The 20,041-nt window shown below is 41.0% G+C and overlaps 1 protein-coding gene across 2 annotated transcripts in view; it reads right to left on the bottom strand.

Annotated features, from left to right (window-relative positions):
* Positions 1-20,041, bottom strand: part of LOC127049906 (sodium/potassium/calcium exchanger 3-like) — a 500,507-nt gene that overhangs the window by 265,523 nt on the left and 214,943 nt on the right. For both annotated transcript variants that reach the window (XM_050951276.1, XM_050951284.1), the window contains exon 3: positions 19,912-19,988. In XM_050951276.1, coding sequence (XP_050807233.1) covers positions 19,912-19,988 — 77 coding nt within the window. The remainder of the gene's footprint in view (positions 1-19,911; positions 19,989-20,041) is intronic.

Genomic DNA, 20,041 nt, shown 5'->3' on the forward strand with positions numbered 1-20,041 from the left:
TATTATAAGGTTTGCATAGTTTAGAGAAGCCATAAGGTTGCTCTAATTTACCACAGAGGCTGAATTCTTGCTCCAAAGAATGTGGGAGCGCAAAGGCAGCTTAAAGTCACCTTTGCCCCTTCTCTTATCTGCACCAAATACAGCTCTGGCACAAATGAAGATCTAGGCTATACATTTTTAAGGAGGTCACATTGCTGTCACCAAAAGCTCTGTAATTAGTAGAGGCACAGCCAGCCTAGTCAAGGTGAGGGTTATTGGAACTCATGAATCTTCTTTCTCAGGGCAGCTGCCAGAGGAAATCCCGCTTCTTTGACTGCAGAGGAGCTCTGCGTAGGTCAGGAGAGGTGGGGAGACTGCTTTTGGCTATGCCTCCCCACTAGCTTCAGTTGAATACGCAGATGTCTGTACAGTTTTTCCAGACTCATTGTTTGCGCTTCGAAACTCAGACTCTCAGAAGTGCTGAGTCTTTAGTCATTGGGGATAATCTGTCAACAAGTAATTAATGTCTTTCCTCATCTTTTTCTTTTCAGGACCAGCTTTCGTAAGGCAGGAGTGATACAGAAAAGATGTGGTCTAATGGCTCACTGCATGACAGTGAGCTGTTATGTGTTGATCCTGCTCAACTTTGCGAAGTTAATCTCCTGTCCCTTCTGTATTCAGGTTGGAAGCTGCTCACACTATAGAAAGGCTCTGCATCTGGATGCACCACAGATACAACAGAGAAGAAGAGAAGGCATCAAATGACACTAAAAGGAAAAGAAGGAAGGTGAAAACCAGACCCGTTGAAGTCCACGAAAAATACTGCCATTGACTTAAATGGGGAAACAATTTCAGCCAGAATCTTTAGAGTTATTGAGTCATGTCATCCAGTGGCAGCTGCCACTGCAAGGGAACCCTGTCTGGGCTGGCATGCAGTAATGTGAGACTGTCAAAAGGTATGGGAGAAACAGACGTGACAAAAGGTGTAGATGATCCAAGGGCAACATACTCCATTTATAGAGCTAAGTTGTTAGATACGTTCCTACTCCCTAGCAGCGGGACTCAAAAGAATAGCCTGAGTAGCCTCCCACCTATGTAGGTCTGATCTACCTTGCTTGGGGCTTAACTACAGTAGATCGTAAGTTCCTTGAGGAATGGACAAAGTCATCTGTTTGTTTGACATGGGCCGAGTCTATTGTAGGTGCACCCACCTAATAACAATGACAGACCATTTATCCAACCATGCCAAGCTGAGTGTGCATGTTCACATCACGAGCAGGATCCTACCATCAGCGCTAGGTTCCATTGCCAACAATAGGGAGCTTTCATGTACAATTTAAGTGTGTGTATGAAGAGAAAAAACACCACCACACCCCTATGAGTAGTCTTCCAGTTAGGGGTTGTAGTAATCAACACAAGAACTCAATATGTTTTCCTTCCAGTGGCGCATTTTGCAGTATCAGTTACAGCTCCCATTGCCTTTCCCTTTTCCTCAATGTCTATTTCAAATATCAGATTTAAGTCTCTCCCTCCCCTTCTAGCTTCCCACCCCATCAGTTAAAACTCTGCCGTTCAAAAATAATATCTTCTACCTTTTAGTAGTATGTTATCTGCTTTATACCATGTAATTCTCCATCAAATCACTCAGCTCTCGCTAATCAGTCTGGACCGGTAGATAGGGTTATTTTATCTCTGGCATGTTTTTTTCCACCATCTTTTCTATAAGCTCTAGCTTATGGTGGAAATTGGCACTGGTAGCAGAGCCATCAAACATCTGCTCTTGAAGATGGTATGCTGAGTCCATCAGTGAGAATCTCACCTCTTCTACTCAAAGTCAAAGCTACAAAATCTGGACATGGTCAATAAACTAAATTGCCAAATGCTGCTGGATAAAATATGACAACATCTCGAAAGAGAAAATTCTACTGTTTAGATCACTTCTCTTATGCATATATAAGGCACCCACCCTTGGGTATCTAGGTGCCTCTAACATGAACTACAGTTCTGTGCCTAAATTTTCAAAAGTGACTGGTGATTTTAGGTGCCTTAATACTTGGATGCCCAACCTGAGACAACTTAAAAGAGGCTTGATTTTCAGAAAGCGCAGAGCACCTTCCCTTTCAATGGGAGTTGAATACCTTGGAAGATCTTGGACAAGGTCATAGAATCACAGAATAGAATAATAGAATATCAGGGTTGGAAGGGTCCTCAGGAGATGATCTAGTCAAAGCAGGACCAATCCCCAGACAGATTTTTACCCCAGTTCCCAGTAGGCGGTCAAACATACTGCATTGTGTCTCTTAACAATATACCCAAACCATACACCAATAGCCTACTAATCCAGACGGGCAAGTGGCTTTATTGCCATAAGAGAATACTTATTTTACTTGTTGGCTAATCAAGCCACTTTCTTTCCTGCAGTAGATTATTTACTATTTAGCACCACCCAAACACACAATAACTGCATATTCTGAAACTGATGGAGATCAATAACCAATAGTCATCAGCAATAAAGTCAATAACTGTTTACGTTTGGCAAATGTGCCCCATTGTTGCCTCTTAGCAGAACTTCCAATGCACGTGAGTGAAGCTGATGACGTTAAAGCATTCATAGCTTGAAGATAATTGAAAAGACTGGTTTCAAATAGTGTTTGTATCTCTCATCCGAAAAAGGTCTACAAACCAAACCAAGACTAGAATTTCTGGGCCTGATTCACTCCAGAAATCAATAGTTGCTCTCTTGGAGTAATGTGGAGGTGACTCAGACTCTATTTCAGGTCAATACTCCTAATTGGAACACGCATCTTCATTCATGATGAAATTATTCAAGAACTGCTGAGTTAATTGTGGTTTTTTCATCCCCAAAAGGAATTGATTTCTTTGAATGACTTACTTGGATTTATGAAAAATGTTTAAAAGGGCATCTCTTCTTATATTATAAGAAATTGAGAAAGTGAAATTTGGAATGAAAACTGAAATTGAAGCCGACTTATATTGGACCTTATATCCACTACACTACATTTTATACCAATGTAAACCCATTGACTTCTAAGAAATTACTTTTGATTTACACTGCTAAGTGTGGCCACTATAATACTACATCAACCACAATTTTTTTCTACTGTATGAGACAAATAGAAATAATAGCATTAACCTTAAAAATAAAAACACTGAATACATATTAGCTCCTTTTAAAACTCTAGATGCTCATTTTTCTTTGCAGACCATTTTCATAGATATGGCATTACTTCTATCGATGCACTTTTATTCATCCACTATAATCCCATTATGGAATCTTCTGGCACTCTTGCTTGAACCCAGCAAAGTAAAATAAAATTGTCCCTTGAAAGGGAAATGTGTATTATTCACCATTTACCTTGTGCATTCCTGGAAGGAACACCACTTTCAAAGCCTGAAACCTTTTATGACTGTCACCAAATAATAAACACCTTTGCATACAGCAAAACTGCAGATCTCCTATTAAGAATTTATGTATTTGGAGCAAGACATAAAATACTTTGAGAGGATGTTTGAGAGTGTTTATTTAATAAAATGTACAGATTTCAGGCTTATTCACTTTCCACATTATTATGGAATTTCCTTTTGAAAGCTAACAGCTGGATCACCAGCTACAGACTTAGGCCCTGATCCTGCAAAGATGTATGCACGTAAATATTTCCACTGACTTCAGTGGAATTACTATGTGTGTAAAGTTAAGAATGTACATAAATTTTTGAAAGACTATGACCTTAAGGTGGTATCTGTCTAATTCTGTTGGCATCATATGGCCTGATTTTCAAAGGTGCTAAGCAACTGTGGCTCTCACAATCAGCAACTCTGAAAGCCAGGCTAGTAGTGTTTAACATCCCTAATCACTACTGATCTTCAGAACCTGTCGAGGTTTGCAGATTGCTATGGTGACCTTAAGAACATAAGAATGGCCATACTGGATCAGACCAAAGGTCCATCTAGCCCAGTATCCTGTCTTCCGACAGTGGCCAATGCAGGTGCCCTAGGTGGAATGAACAAAACAGGTAATCATCAAGTGATCCATCTCCTGTTGCCCATTCCCAGCTTCTGGCAAACAGAGGTTAGGGACACTATCCCTGCCCATCCTGGCTAATAGCCATTGATGGACCTATCCTCTACGAATTTATCTAGTTCTTTTTTGAACCCTGTTATGGTCTTGGCCTTCCCACCATGCTCTCGCAAGGAGTCCCACAGGTTGACTGTGCATTGTGTGAAAAAATACTTCCTTTTGTTTGTTTTAAACCTGCTGCCTATTAATTTCATTTGGTGGCCCTTAGTTCTTGTGTTATGAGAAGGAGTAAATAACACTTTCTTATTTACTTTCTCCACACCAGTCATGACTTTATAGCTCTCTATCATATCCCCACCTTAGTTGTCTCTTTTCCAAGCTGAAAAGTCTCATTCTTATTAATCTCTCCTCATATGGCAGCAGTTCTATACCCCTAATCATTTTTATTGCCCTTTTCTGAACCTTTTCCAATTCCAATATACCTTTTTTGAGATGGGGCGACCACATCTGCATACATGCTTGTTGACTCCCTCAAAGAATTCTGAGTGAGGGGGGATTTGATAGCAGCCTTCAACTATCTGAAGGGGATTGACAAAGCCCTGGCTGGGATGATTTAGTTGGTGTTGGTCCTGCTTTGATCAGGAGATTGGACTAGATGACCTCCTGAGGTCTCTTCTAATCCTAATATTCTATGATTCTAGTAGATTGGTGAAGCATGATTTCCCTTTACAAAAACAATGTTGACTGTTCCCCAACAAATTATGTTCATCTATGTGTCTGACAATTTTGTTCTTTGCTATAGTTTCAACCAGTTTTCCCGGTGCTGAAGTCAGGCTTACCAGCATGTAATTGCTGGGTTCTCCTCTGGAGCCCTTTTTAAAAATTGGCGTCACATTAGCAATCCTCCTGTCATTTGGTACAGAAGTGGATTTAAATGATAGGTTCCAGACAACAGTTAGTAGTTCTGCAATGTCATATTTGAGTTCCTTCAGAACTCTTGGGTGAATACCATCTGGTCTTGGTGACTTATTACTGTTTAGTTTATCAATTTGTTCCAAAACCTCCTCTAATGACACCTCAGTCTTGGACAGTTCCTCAGATTCGTCACCTAAAAAGAATGGCTCAGGTTTGGGAATCTCTCTCACATCCCCAAGTGTGAAATCATTTTAGGACTGTCAAGCGATTTTAGGACTGTCAAGTGATTAAAAAAAATCACTATTAATTGCACTGTTAAACAATAATAAAATACCATTTATTTAAATATTTTTGGATGTTTTCTACGTTTTCAAATATATTTATTTCAATTACAACACAGGATACAAAGTGTACAGCGCTCACTTTATAATTATTTTTTGATTATAAATGTTTGCACTGTAAAAAAAAGAAACAGTAGTTTTGAATTCCCCTATTACAAGTACTGTAGAACAATTTCTTTATCATGAAAGTTGAACTTATATAGAATTATGTATAAAAACCGCATTCAAAAATAAAACAATGTAAAGGTTTAGAGCGTGCAAGTCCTCTCAGTCCTACTTCTTGTTCAGCCAATCGCTCAGACAAACAAGTTTGTTTACATTTGCAGGAGATAATGCTGCCTGCTTCTTGTTTACAATGTCACCTGAAAGGGAGAACAGGTGTTCTCATGGCACTGTTGTAGCCAGCATCACAAGATACCTACATGCCAGGTGCACTAAAGATTCATATCTCCCTTCATGCTTCAACCACCATTCTAGAGGACATGCATCCATGCTGATGACGGGTTCCACTTGATAACGATCCAAAGCAGTGCAGACCGATGTGTGCTCATTTTCTGTTTTGGTGGTTTGGGTTCTGTAGTTTACGCATCAGAATGTTGCTCTTTTAAGACTTCTGAAAGCATGCTCCACACCTCATCTCAAATTTTAGAAGGCATTTCAGATTCTTAAACCTTGGGTCAAGTGCTGTAGCTATCTTAGAAATCTCACATTGGTACCTTCTTTGCGTTTTGTCAAATCTGCAGTGAAAATGTTCTTAAAATGAACAACATGTGCTGGGTCATCATCCAAGATTGCTATAACATGAAATATATGGCAGAATGCTGGTAAAACATAGCAGGGGGCATACAATTCTCCCCCAAGGAGTTCAGTCACTAATTTAGTTAACAGAGTTTTTTAAAACGAGCGTCGTCAGCACAGAAGCATGTCCTCGGAATGGTGGCTGAAGCATGAAGGAACATAAAAATGTTTAGCATCTCTGGCATATAAATATATTGCAATGCTGGCTACAAAAGTGCCATGCAAATACCTATTCTCACTTTCTGGTGACACTGTAAACAAGAGAGCAGCATTATTTCCTGTAAATGCAAACAGCCTTGTTTGTCTTAGCAACTGGCTGTACAAGAAGTAGGACTGAGTGGACTTGTAGGCTCTGAAGTTTTACATTGTTTTGTTTTTGAGTGCAGTTATGTAACAAAAGAATAATTATATTTGTAAGTTGCACTTTCAAGACAAAGAGATTGCATTATGGTACTTGTATGAGGTGAACTGAAAATACTAATTCTTTTGTTTATCATTTTTACAGTGCAAATATTTGTTATAAAAATAATATACACTTTGATTTCAATTACAACACAGAATACAATACATATGAAAATGTAGAAAAAAACCCAAAGTATTTAACAAATTTCAATTGGTCATCTATTGCTTAACAGTGCAATTAAAACTGTGATTAATCGCGATTAAATTAAAGAATGTTCTATTTTCTGTTAAAAACATCCCTCACAAAGAGGGTTGGGAGAAGATTCTGGCTGGGTACTAGGCACTGGGTCCTAAGCACACATAACTGGAAGACTTGGTTGATTTTAATTAATTGAGACCTGAATTCAATTCCCTTCTTTGACACAGATTTAACAGCCAAGTCATTTGGGGTACATCTACACTGGAGTTGGAGGCAGACATACTCACGCTAGCTCTAACTGAGCTTGTACACTAACAATTAAGTGTAGCTGCAACTGCAAAGGCGGCAGGACTGGGTAGCTGCCCAGAGTACAATCCTATCTGAAACCCTAGGTATGGGGTGTCACTGGCTACACTGCTATTTTTAGTGTAATTGCTCGAGCAGAGCTAGCATGGGCATGTCTACCCAAGCTGGAAATTACACTTCCAGCTCCAGTGCCGACATACCCAGAGTTTCTCTGTGCTTCCGTTCCCCATCTGTTAAATGGGAATAATAGCACGTCCCTTTCTCAGTGGGGTGTTGTGATGAGAAATACATTAAAGAGTGCGAGGTGCTCAGACACTAGTGAGGCAGGCAATATGAGTACCTTAGGCTTAGCACATCTTTTGGATGCTATAAAAATATTATGTTTCTTAAAATAGTGAAAACAAGGATGAGAACACGTTGTTTTTTCCTGAGACAATCACAACAGGTTGAGGTTCCAAAACGCTGTCACTTCTTTACAAAAGACAAATTTTCAGACTTCAGTTCCTGGCCTGGGACATTTACAGTAAACAACACACACAAGCCTGTGGTGATCATTTCCCCTCGACATCAGTACCAGCAGAGCAATGCTAATAAAAAACTAGCCTGGATGAAAAAAGAAAGCTAATTTGCATGAGCTATAGGCAGTATTAATCCCTGAGAGCAAGAAGGTGCAAGATTCACATACCACTAACTGAAGGAAGGCACTAGAATATTATTGGTCTTTCCCGTCAAGAATGCCAACTCGCTGATTTTAATTCTGTTCCCACTTGCTCATTCTGAGCAGGGTTTTGGGTGGGAAAAGGCCATTTAGAAGTGTCCCTGGGGTGGCACTGCTAGTGAGGGTTATGGCCATTTTTTGGATAGAGTAAATAAGGACTACTTCATATTTATACAGTACCTTTAATGCATGACATCATGCACGCACCACTGAAATGCAGCCACTCTGGACTGGCAAATGGTCTCAGTGTTACCCTAGCAATGGTACATAACAGGTTATCAGGAGGGAAAGTGAAGAATACCAGACTGTATTGCCAGGGGAGGAAGAATATAATTACTCATATCGGAATCTGGCCAGGACCAGACAATACACATCTACTCTTGCAGAAAGTGCCACGGGATCGCTAATGATCACAAGTGGTCAAGATCTTGGTTTTATGTCTCAGCTGAAAAAAAATTGCCTCCAAGCAGCATAGTACCTCATAGCACCATGCCAGAGTATTAGCTTAATGGTGACTCGTCCTTTTACAATACAAGGAAGGAAGGGCTTTGTCCATTGGGAGTCAGGCTAAAGCCACCAGTATAGGTACAACCACTTTACTTAGGTCGATGACAAAGTCATCAGATGTTAATGACTTAGGGCCCTGTGTCAGCACGGGCTTTATTAAAGCAGTAACTATATGTCTAAAAAAGCAGCAAAACAGACACACTGGAGCATGAGCTTTTGTGGGTGAATACCCACTTTGTTGGATGTCTAGAGTGTCATAAGCTATTACCAATCCTTGAGCTAGCCAATGCTTTGATATATTCTTATTTGTTAACTAATATTCTGTTAAATATCAAATTATGTTTTTTACAGATCGGCCAGCTTTTCCATAAACACAGAAGTCCAGTAATCCCTAAAATTTTTAAAAAAGACTATTTTGAAACTCAAGAAAAGATGGAACTAAATTATTTGAGTCAATAACACAAAATAACACAGGCATTAAGGTCTGAAATGTCAAAAAAAAAACCAAAACCAACTATAATGGAGTCTTCCTATCCTCCCTAAGTATTATATAATTGTAGGTTGTGCGAACAATTTGCCATGCCATTTTGTATAGCTTTTGGTGCTCTTTAGAAATTCCTTGTATACAGTTACATAGGAGTTCTCAAATTCTGAGAAATACAACAGTCATTTTCTTTTAATCGCTTTGCTTATCCAATCGATACTCAACCAAACTAAGTTTCCCCATGTATTATTATTAATGTGCAATAAAAAGTAATTCTCTAAGAGCCTTTGAACATGTCCCTCTCTTTGCTGCGTCTCCAGAATAAGAGGCCATACCAAATCAACCAGGCCTTTGAACACATACTTTCCTTTCTTCCTGATCCAGTTCTCTTCCATTATTGGAAAAAAACAACCTGATTTCTTCACAAGCAGTGGGACCACAATGACTATCTTACAAAGCAACAGAAAGGACCCAACATGGATAATAACCCAAATTCTTCCCTGTCCAGTGTACAGTATCATATCCTGCTTCACCCATTTGCTGAAGTTACACAGCACTATAAAGTTAATCAACCGATCTAACATAAGAAATAAGGAATATATGGAAACAAGCTGGAAGTGTTGTTTAGTGGTCAAGGGTCAGGGCTTGGAGCTACAGCTGTTCCATGGCCAAAGGATCCAACTTATTAGCAAAATATATATATATCTCCCTTTTGGGTGAGTTGAACATTGTTCAAATGTTCTGGATCTGCATGACCAAAAATCCTTCATTCCAATGGAAAAGTCAAAAGGGTGCTGTCCATGGTTCTTTCAGGAAGTCTACTATCAAATTACCATTAGATCTGCCCCCCAGATCACTGCAGTAGTTTAGCCACTTGGTGTCTCACTGGATTAACAAAGCTTTTGTCATCTAGTTCTAGATAACCAAAGTTTCCTTGGATTTTAGTCAAACTGGCCACAAATACATCTCCACCCAGCAACCTCCAGTTCTCTTCTCCCGCCCCTCCCTATGGTGGGAAGAACCAAAATTGGAGGAACCATATCTGTTTTCACAGGCTATACCCCACTGCACAGAGTATTTGTTATGCACCATAATTTTCAGTCGCTTTTTATGCCTACGAGGTTTGATGTTAAAATTCTGTCATGTCCAGGGAAAGGTCTAAAGTAAACACAGCCAAAAATATAGTTGGGGAGGAGCAAGAGAAGAGAGAGAGAAGGGAATAATTCAAGGTAGCTCAAAGGAATTTGGTTACTTGCTTCCTAGCAGTTACTGATGTACCTCAGAAAACTCAACTGTTGCGTAACCAAAACTCTTTGTTTTAGAAACAAAGCTGAGTCTTGTAAGACTATTTTTAGTTTCTGATACTTTCTGGTTCCAACTGGGTCAGGGATTCTAGGAGAATGGCCTCTCTAACTATGTCTCAATATTTCCACTTCTGGTGCCAACATAAACCTGGACGTGTAAAAACATGTGGGGGGAATAAAAAGGAAACAAGTTACTTAGAACTCATTTGTTTTGAGCCCTGAACAAAGGACAAAGGCTGATCTGAATTTATATTTTATCTAAACCAGTTTGCCCATTCCTAACCACATGACCTCCACAGAAAAATATTTGCAAACTTATACAACGCAGGCATTGAAAACGTTCTACAATGAAATACTGAGGTTACAGTAATTGAAGATAGGACCTTCCTTTGTTTCATTCCAAATACTTACATGGCCATTTGAAGTCCACATAATGAAGGGGAATAAAAAAAAAGAGACCAAAGTCAACTCGGGGTAGAGGTGACTTTGCTGTACCAGTGCCTGATAAATAGCAATTCATGAACCAACAACTAGTCATAATAGTCTCCAATCAACTAAATAAAAATGTTCAGGAAGTACATATAAAAAAAATCAACAAGCTGAGACAATTACAGGTCATACAGATGTGGTGTGGATGGTCTCTAGTTTCATACAGAAGAAAAAAGGAAGACAATCTCTATAAAAAATGGCCTCGATTTTAGGAACTGCTCACACTAAAGCAGGCGCATAATTTGTGTACACACTTACCCTGACAGCAGCAAAGAGTCCTGTGGCACCATATAGACTAACAGACGTATTGGAGCATGAGCTTTCATGGGTGATTACTCATGCAACCAACAAAGTGGATATTCACTAACGAAAGCTCATGCTCCAATACGTCTGTAAGTCTATAAGGTGCCACAGGTCTCTTTGCTGCTTTTACAGACCCAGACTAACACAGCTACCCCTCTGATACTACCATGACTATATTCAAAAATGACATATAAATGCCCTAAAAATGCACATACAATTGCTCACTTGTGCTCAAATCACTGTAATTACACATGCAAATTATATGTGGGCACAATTCTGAAAATCTGTGCCTATATAGTCCTCATTTTTACAATAGTTGAACTCTGTTTGAAGGAAAGCATGATTTAATACTGAATGCTAGAATCTTTTTATACACATATACACACTATACATATTGGGGGCCAGACCCATAGATGGTGTAAATCAGTGTAGCTCTATTGACTGCAAACGAATTATTTACACCAACTGAGAATGTGGCCAAATTATAGGCAGGGCTGGTTGTACCATCTATTATTAAGGTTGCCTGATACTTCCCCTTATAAGATTCTATTTTAAGTTGCTTATAGCTTTGCCAAACCTTTTTAACCATGCGAGTTCACCTTTTCACCTCACAATGAAGAACATTTTACCAGTACCCTCTTATTATTTAAACTGTGGTGTCTCCAGCTTAGACATCTCTGCTGATCACAACTGCACACATCTGCAGTTGGCCACAGTGGAAAGAAGCACGTGTATATGTGACACCCCTTCTCTGGGCATAGCAAAACCATCCATGCAGGATTCCTGGATTTTTAAAGGTATTTGTAAAGAGTAATTTAATTCTTGACTTTGGAATGAATCAAATTATAACAACTTATTTTATATTATTATTTCTTTGTGTTATTGATTGATAGTTTTGTAATGCCAAGGGGAAGATGCCTCTGGACTCCCCTAGAAAGGCTGTATACTGCTCCTTCTAAAAATACTCAGTAACTTGTAGTATTTACCTGGGCTGCTTTGCAATTTTCAGCCAAGCCCTAAAAATAGTTCATCTGAAGCATAACTTACAGACACATAGTCACCAATAAGGATAAAGAGAAAGGAAGAGGGAAACACATTTTCATTAAAATTAGTAACAAAAGAGTTTCACAGAAAATCAACAAATGTGGGGAAAAGGCTCTTTCATCCCCTTTTAAAACTCTACTTTGTAAAGTTCAAATTTCTCCACAGGTTTAGAGAACTGTAATAAAAATTTGATTCTATGGTTACAACCTTCTTTAAAAAGTGCACTGTTGTGCACACTCTCTGATTTGATCAGACATTTGGTAAGTGTATTGCTGGAGGGGGAAAAAAGAAAACAAAACAGAATTACAGATTTAGCATCCTAGCCAGATGACAACTTCTTTTGACTGAGACGAAAGAGGCATCCTTATAAAAGCCCACTACGGTCTTCCATTTTTGTTCAGATCAGCTTTCACCATGACACTATGTTAAAATAACAGTTACACCCATTTGAAGAACAGGTGACATATTTACCAGTGCTGATAGGAATCTTTCCACTGATTTCAGTGGGCTTCAGTTCTGGCCCACTAAAAGATGCAGGCAGATCCTCAGGTGGTATAAACTGTCCTATCTTCAAATGGTGCTATGACAGTTTACACCAGCGGAGGATCTTCCCTCACATGTACAAATGCTGTCTCTAGGGATTCTGTTAGTACATTGTGGTTTGTATCATGCAACCTGTAACTGTCACTTTAAGTGATAACTAAACTTCAGCACTTAAGCCAAACTTATGGGAGGTCAGGATGAGGCTGGGATGGGGGGTAGATTAGCCCACATCTCCCTGCTGAGGGGTTCTTTGGAGGCATGTGGTGATGGCCACTGACAGAGACAGGACATTTGACCAGTTGGCGCATGAGTCTGATCCAGTCTGGCAATTCCTATGTTCCTAACTAGCCAGAGCTGCAGAAGTTTCAGTTACAGAGTCAGTTCAGATGCACAACTTTAAAACTGCTCAGAATCTTGTTTGGGTAAATATCAGTCGGGCAAGGATTATGAATCCTTAAATGAGGAAAGCCAGGTGGGAAAACCTCATTCAAACGGGTTGCCAATTCATAGCATAAGGAAGAGGAGACTCCATCCCAAATTCTTGCCCAAGGTCTGCTGTTGGGGTAGCAAATGAAGCAGTTCTACACAGAGAGTTCTCTGGTTTCCTAGACGAGCCTCTAGATTTCAACAATTCTGCCTGCAGGTTTGCATGGGCTTGGAGTCTGCATGTGACAGGCTGGGCTGTCGACATGCATGAAGTACAGAAAGAGACAAGGGAGCTGGCTGCAGAAAGTGGAACACTTATCTTCTTAAAGATGTTTTCAAGGTCATTGGAAAGAGAGCTATATTGCAGCTCTGGACAATAATGGCTAATATTAAACTCTTCCTTTGCCATCATAAGCTGAAATTAAGTACAGTCTCCTCTTTGTATCTAGCCGTGCACAAGGAATCCACCGTCAGTTAACACTTCTTAGCAGAGTTGCCAAACGCCGGTCAGCACATTGATGCAGGGCAAAAGTTAACTGCCACTGACCAACTTCCAGTCCAGAGGTGGGCAAACTTTTTGGCCTAAGGGCCACATTTGGGTATGGAAATTGTATGGCGGGCCATGAATGCTCATGAAATTGGGGGTTGGGGTGTGGGCTCTGGCCAGGGGTGCGGGCTCTGGGGTGGGGCCAGAAATGAGGGAGTTCAGTGTGCGGGAGGGGGCTCCGGACTGGGGCAGGTAGTTGGGGTGCGAGTGGGAAGGTGAGGGCTCCAGCTGGCGATGTGGACTTTGGGGTGCAGGACGGTAGTACCGAGGAGAGAGATCAGGGCTGGGGTACGGGGTTGGGGCACTGGAGGGGGTCAGGGCTCAGGCTCTGGGTGGTGCTACCTCAAACAGCTCCCGGAAGCAGACGCATGTCCCCTCTCCGGCTTCTATGCAGACGTGCGGCCAGATGGCTCTGCGCACTACCCCATCCGCAGGCGCCGCCCCTGCAGCTCCCATTGGTCATGGTTCCCCGCCAATGGGAGCTGCGGGGGCAGTGCTTGTGGCAGGGGCAGTGTGCGGAGACTCATGTTGCTGCTTCTGGGAGCTGCGCGGAGTGGGGCAAGCCCTGGATCCTGCTCCCCGGCAGGAGCTCGAGGGCTGGATTAAAATGTCTGAAGGGCCAGATGCGGCCCCTAGGCCGTAGTTTGCCCACCCCTGTTCTAGTTACTGCCTCTGGAGATGACAGTTCAGCACTGTGGAGGGGTGACTACATGTCTCTGATGTTAAAATCTTGTGGCCAGGGCTGAACATTTACATTAAAAAACAAAACAGAGTACTCTGACTTAGACGAGTCCATTGTTCAAACCAGATGGTTTTGACTGTTTATACATAACAAGGAATATATAATAAACACATTCATTATGCGGAATGAAAGCAAAATATGACCTAATAGGTCTTCATGTACTGAAGACCTATTAGGTCATATTTTAAGTATTAACCAATATATTATTAAAAATGTTAAAATATTAAACTGTTAAAACCATGCCTAGCTGATGAAATGAGTCGTGTTTAGACATGGTGTGATATGCATTCTTTTTTTTTGGGTTAACTTCTTCCATAATTTAACAATGTCATTCCCCTCCACAAAATACTGATTTTTTAAATTACATGGAATGACAATACCCCAGTAGAGTAAGACATCTGCTTCGCCACTTTGCATGTGTCACTGTAGAGAAAAAACCAAATATTCTGTTATTGGGGTCACAGATTCTTAAATATTGTTATATCAGATTCAAGTATACCGGTTTTGAATATTTGCTATATTTGAATCTGATATAGTTGCTATACCTTGAATTTTAGGCCTGCAAGAAACTGTGAACATATTTTCTTTTGATTTGTGTTCAGTTGCATTTCATTTGTTCAAAAATAATATAAAAGGTTATAAAATATTAAGCTGTCCTAGGAGCAGAAAATCTGACGCCCAAATCATGGGTAGATTGGAAAAGAACCTGACTCATGATTTATTCAGTCCCTTGTATCCACAAAACTTTATGTGAGTTCAATGTAATTAATAAATCAAAAATATAGCTCTCTCTTCTTTGCTTTAAGCAGCCTGGGCAAATGTGTTCTGTTCCATAGAGATGGAAAATAACAATTTTACTATCTCACTGTTACAATGGGGTCAATATGAAGCAATTTCTGGGTCTAGCTCGTTTTTTAAAATATCTTTTTTCTATTATTAAGACCTTAGAAACTTGAATAGTATAGGAATTTACGCATACACAGGTTCATATTTTGTCCTAGGCTGGAGTGAAAGGCTTCCAGTAAAGTCATTTCTACGGTTCAGGAGTAAGTTTACAGTCAGTGATTAAAGAAGGTAATATGGGTTGACAAAATACTCAAAGCAAAGTTGCATATCACTCAAGATACAAAGGCCAGTTTTACAAAGGTATTTAAGCACCTAAAGATAGCTGGGTGCTTATGAAAATCCCACTAGGTGCCTACAGTGCTTAATTTGTGCCAGGGCTTGCCGGGGTGAGCCCTGGCACCTCCAGTGGCAGTTCACAGCCCCAGCACCTCTGGGCTCCTGGCCAGCAGCTGCTGCTCCCTGTTTGCTCAGCTCTGAAGGCAGCATCGCTGCCAGCAGCATTACAGAAGAAAGGGTGGCATGCTACAGTATTGCAGCAAGGGAGATTTAGGTTAAACATTAGGAAGAACTTTCTAACTGTAAGGGTATTTTAGCCCTGGAACAAATTACCTAGGGAGGTTGTGGAATCTCTGTCACTGGAGGTTTTTAGGAACAAGTTAGACAAACACCTGTCAGGGATGGTCTAGATCATCTTTAGCCCTGCCTCAGTGCAGGGGACTGGCCCTAGATGACCCATTTCCCTCAATCCTTAGTAGACTGTGTACAGCGCACAGTGACAGAGTACAGGGATACTCGACAGCCTCACCTCATTCCACCTCACAAGATGTGCACACTCTAGGGTGACCAGATGTCCTGATTATGTAGGGACAGTCCTGATTTTTTTGGTCTTTTTCTTATATAGGCTCCTATTACCCACCGCCCCCATTCTGATTTTTCACACTTGCTGTCTGGTCACCCTAGCACACTCACTATGGGTGAAAGTTCTCAAAGTGCTCAGTCTCAGCAGAGTATGATCCCACTGAAGTCTGTGATAAAACCACAGGACTTCAATGGAGCAGAGGTAGGACTGAGGGAGTTTGGAAAGCCCATCCTGCATAGCTAGGGCACCAGCATGCATAGTCACCAAATGACGGTAAGTAGAATTAAAACCATCACCGCGAGTTTAGCATCAAGCCTAAGATTCACACCATAGTTTGGATTCCACAGCCAATCTCTACCATGCAAGGCCACACTGACTCCCAGCAAAGACATTGCACCCGTTCGGCCCTCGGTTACACCTGCTTACGGAGGTGTTGGCAGATCTCAAAGCAGTTTATAAAAGGTCAGTGCAAGCAGGATCCGCCTGATTTTACATTTGGCCCAAGTACAAAGGTTTGGCACCACCTATCGGAGAGCTATTGTCACGTGAGAGTTAGGCCTCCTCAGACATCAGGATTATTTTTCCTGCTCTGGCACATGCAAAACTTTCTGAGAAGTGGGATTTTTCTGATCATCTATTTCTTTTCCTAGAATATTTGCACATGACCAAAGTATCCTAAAAAAATTCACGCTTCTCAAAGAGTAGATACATTCAAACTGAATGCCTCAAATTAGGCTCCTAAATCCATATTTAGGCACCTTAAAGTAAATGGCTTGATGATCAGAAGCACTGACCACCCAAAAATCATTATGTAATCAGCGGGAACAACTGAGTACTCAGCACCTTTGAAAATCTGAATCCTTATTTAAGCACCTTTTCTTTGAGCACCCAGGTGTAAAAATTTGAAACTAAGCCACTAAATTAGCTCTTTCTCTAACCCTAATTTACGATACACACTCCAGAACATCCCATAGTCAAATATTTTGCCACCAATCCTTGGAAATATTCAGCTTTCCAATACTGATGCTATACAACAAATTTATAATTGGAGTCACTTAGCTCTTAAAAATCATAATGCAGAGTTATTTGCATGATGACAGAATTTGGTACATTGTAATTTGAAAGGGAAAGGCAATCACGAATCACACATTTATAACAGTGACTGTTCATTTAAGCCGACTAAAGATATAAAATGTTTTTAAATATTCATCAGAAGCAGGTATTTTCTTGGCTGTTTGAAAATGCATCTCACCCATGAGAAGTGGGGATGATTTGGCACTTCTATATAAATTATAAAGACATTAAAAGGAAAAGAATTGTCTTTCATCTACAGTGCAGAAGTTAATAAGAGACTCTGGAGGGAGAAGTGCACTTCTATTTCTTTGAGATTACAGCAGCTGTTGAGCATAAAGTCCTGCAGAATAATGGATTGGCAGACCAGAGTTTACGTCACACAATTCCAGTTTCAAAACACTCATTATTTTTACCCAGTTCCTGGAGTACAATAATTACTACTTTAGTATTTCAAAGCACCAATAAAGAAAGACACTTAAGCACATCTAATTTTAAGTACATGAGCAATTCCATTGGCTACAATGGGACTATTCACTTTTTAAAACTAGGCACGTGCTTAAGTACTTTGTGAAATCTGGGCTTTCAGTTGTGATTGCAGGGGATCTTCCATGATAACTGTGCTTCTGTGACAATTTTCAAATATCCCAGTCTTGCAAATTGTGGCACATACTCTTTATTACTAGAAGTATTTGAGAGACAGTGTTGCCAACTTTCGAGATTGTATCCTGAGCCTGATAATATTAGGCATTTTTCATAAAGCCCAAGCTCTTGGAGTCATGTGATTATACAAGACACTCAGCTTTCATTTAAAAACAATTTCTAGCCCTCATGATTGTGGGTAAAAGCTTGAAAACTAGAACCCAAAGGCTCCAAAACCAGAAGGCAAATTAAAAAAACCTAAAATGTGTTGACAAGGAATGGACTCACTTCTGGGGAGCACCTTCTTGTGGCCAGGTGTGGTATGGTAGCTTTTGCTCCATCTAGTGCCTTCTGCTGACAGCCGCTCTGGTCCTCCAGTGGCTGTCTCTTCCTGTGACTGAGCCCTCTGGCCAGGATAAGATTTAGTCCACCCTTTCAGTCCAAGACCCTGTATCACATCTTTGGCCTTGACTCTGGGCTCTGTGGGCCTCACTCCCTTTTCTCAGGTCTCTTCGTCGCCCATGTTCCTTCTGCAGCCTCATGCCACCACACCAGGGGCTTCGCTTGGGGAAGTCGGGCCCTCCCGCTACACTGTGTTCCAGCCTAGGGACCCTAAATCCAGCAGCCAAGATTTGCTTAGTCCAAGCCCTTGTGGCTGCTTCCTTGGGGCTCTTCCTGTGCAGCCTTTCTGAGGCCTACTCCCCACAACCACTCTAAGTCCTCCCTTCTCTCAGGGCCTTCTCCTAGAATCCCCTAGCAAACTCCAAGGCTGACCTTACATCCCTTTCAAGTAAATGACTCTCAGGGCTCCTTCCTCGGGACTCCAGTTCCTGCCCTTTTGCTAGGGCTCCCCATCAGTGAGGCTGTTCTATGCAACTCCTGGCAAGTTGCCAGCCTTGCCTACTCAGGTTGCTCTTCCTCTGGGCTTCCTCCTCTCTAATCCCAGAGTGATGGCAGACTCTCTCCCTGCAGCCCTCTTCTGCTCTAAACTTCCTGCCTTTATAATCACTCCCCAGCTCCTCCTGAGTTGGGCTTCAGCCTTTAATTAAGGCTTGTTCATTCTCTGGGTGCAACCAGATAACATGATTGACCTCTGAGGCCCACATTTCCCCTTCAGGGCCTGTGTGGGGTACACATCTCATCATAGTGTTACCTCTGAAATCTCATGATTTTTCAGGCGTGACTCTGACTTTGCAATGCTTTCGGCAGTACTGGAGAGAGAATATTGTATTTATGATGCTGCAGAATGTGGAGCACTAGATTTATTTGTTATTTATAGATACTTCTATGGTGCTCATCTCTGAAGTACCCAAGTACCTCATAATACTACAAAAATGCATCAAATTACTTCTAAAAGATAAAGTTATAGAGGCCTGGCAGTGACATTGCAATTAGTGAGGCATGGGGAGTATCCCGATGTAATGGCCACCATCTTGGGTGATACACCTGGGACTGAACCAGGGAATTTCAGAGCTAAAAGCATAAGCTACTATTGCTTAAGTGCAGACTTTCTAGCTGGTCCTGTAACAGATTTATACCCTCTGGGGATCTGGCACCAAGGGGGACCTGTACCACACACTCACCAGTTGCTTACAAACTTCCTCTGCTCAAAGGATGCTCATTCTGAGCACCTCAGGCCCATAGAAGTTTGACTCCTGGGCCAGGCCTTGCTCATGTGATGTACTGCACTCTGGCCCAGACTCGGCAGCATACTGTGCTATCCGTTGCACAGACGTAGTCCCTGCCACGAAAAGCTCCGAGATTTAACATTGTGTGTTCAGATTCCCTCAAGCTTGCCTGGCATTTCAGCCTGACAGTTGTACCTTCCCATGAAACCAGTTCTACTTGTTCGTTTCTCATGCAAGACTGTAACCCGTTAACTGATTTTTCATTAAAAAAAATTTTTTTTTGCCTACTGCATAACACCACCACAAAGAAGAGCTATCAAAAATAAAAAAGATGGCAAGTGAGCAGAGAACATTAAAGGCAGATACTATGTCAAAAAGCAGCCCGTAAAAGTGGAATCCTGAAGCTGTATAATTCTTATCTCCCAATGATTTCCACATATAATGTTTAACTTTAAACACATGAATTGTCCCACTGATTTTAAATGAGATTATTCTTGTGCAAATTTAAGCATGTGCTTACATGTTGGATTGGGGCCTTTAAAAGCATAACACAATGTATATAAAGGAAGAGATGTAATATTAAAGAATCAAAATTATTTGTAACTCGCCATTCTCAAACAAGGTTGAGAATGGCTCTTGGGAATTCTGTGCATAAGCATATATCCACGGGAAGAAACTGGAACAACAGAAAACCAGATGAATAAGAAATGACATCAGCTTGTCCGATAATATTTTACTTCCAGTTTAAAAAAAAGTGCAAATGAAGTCAAAACACTTACACAGAGGACATGCAGGACTACAGCTCCATGTCTTCTGTCCTCGTTTGTAAAGATGTCACTGGGGAATTCATGGAGAGCTGGGAAAGGAGAAAAAAGAAACACTTACTTGGGGTATTGGAAAGATGCAATA

Source organism: Gopherus flavomarginatus, chromosome 4 (genome assembly GCF_025201925.1).
Source record: "Gopherus flavomarginatus isolate rGopFla2 chromosome 4, rGopFla2.mat.asm, whole genome shotgun sequence".
NCBI classification, from domain to species: domain Eukaryota; kingdom Metazoa; phylum Chordata; order Testudines; family Testudinidae; genus Gopherus; species Gopherus flavomarginatus.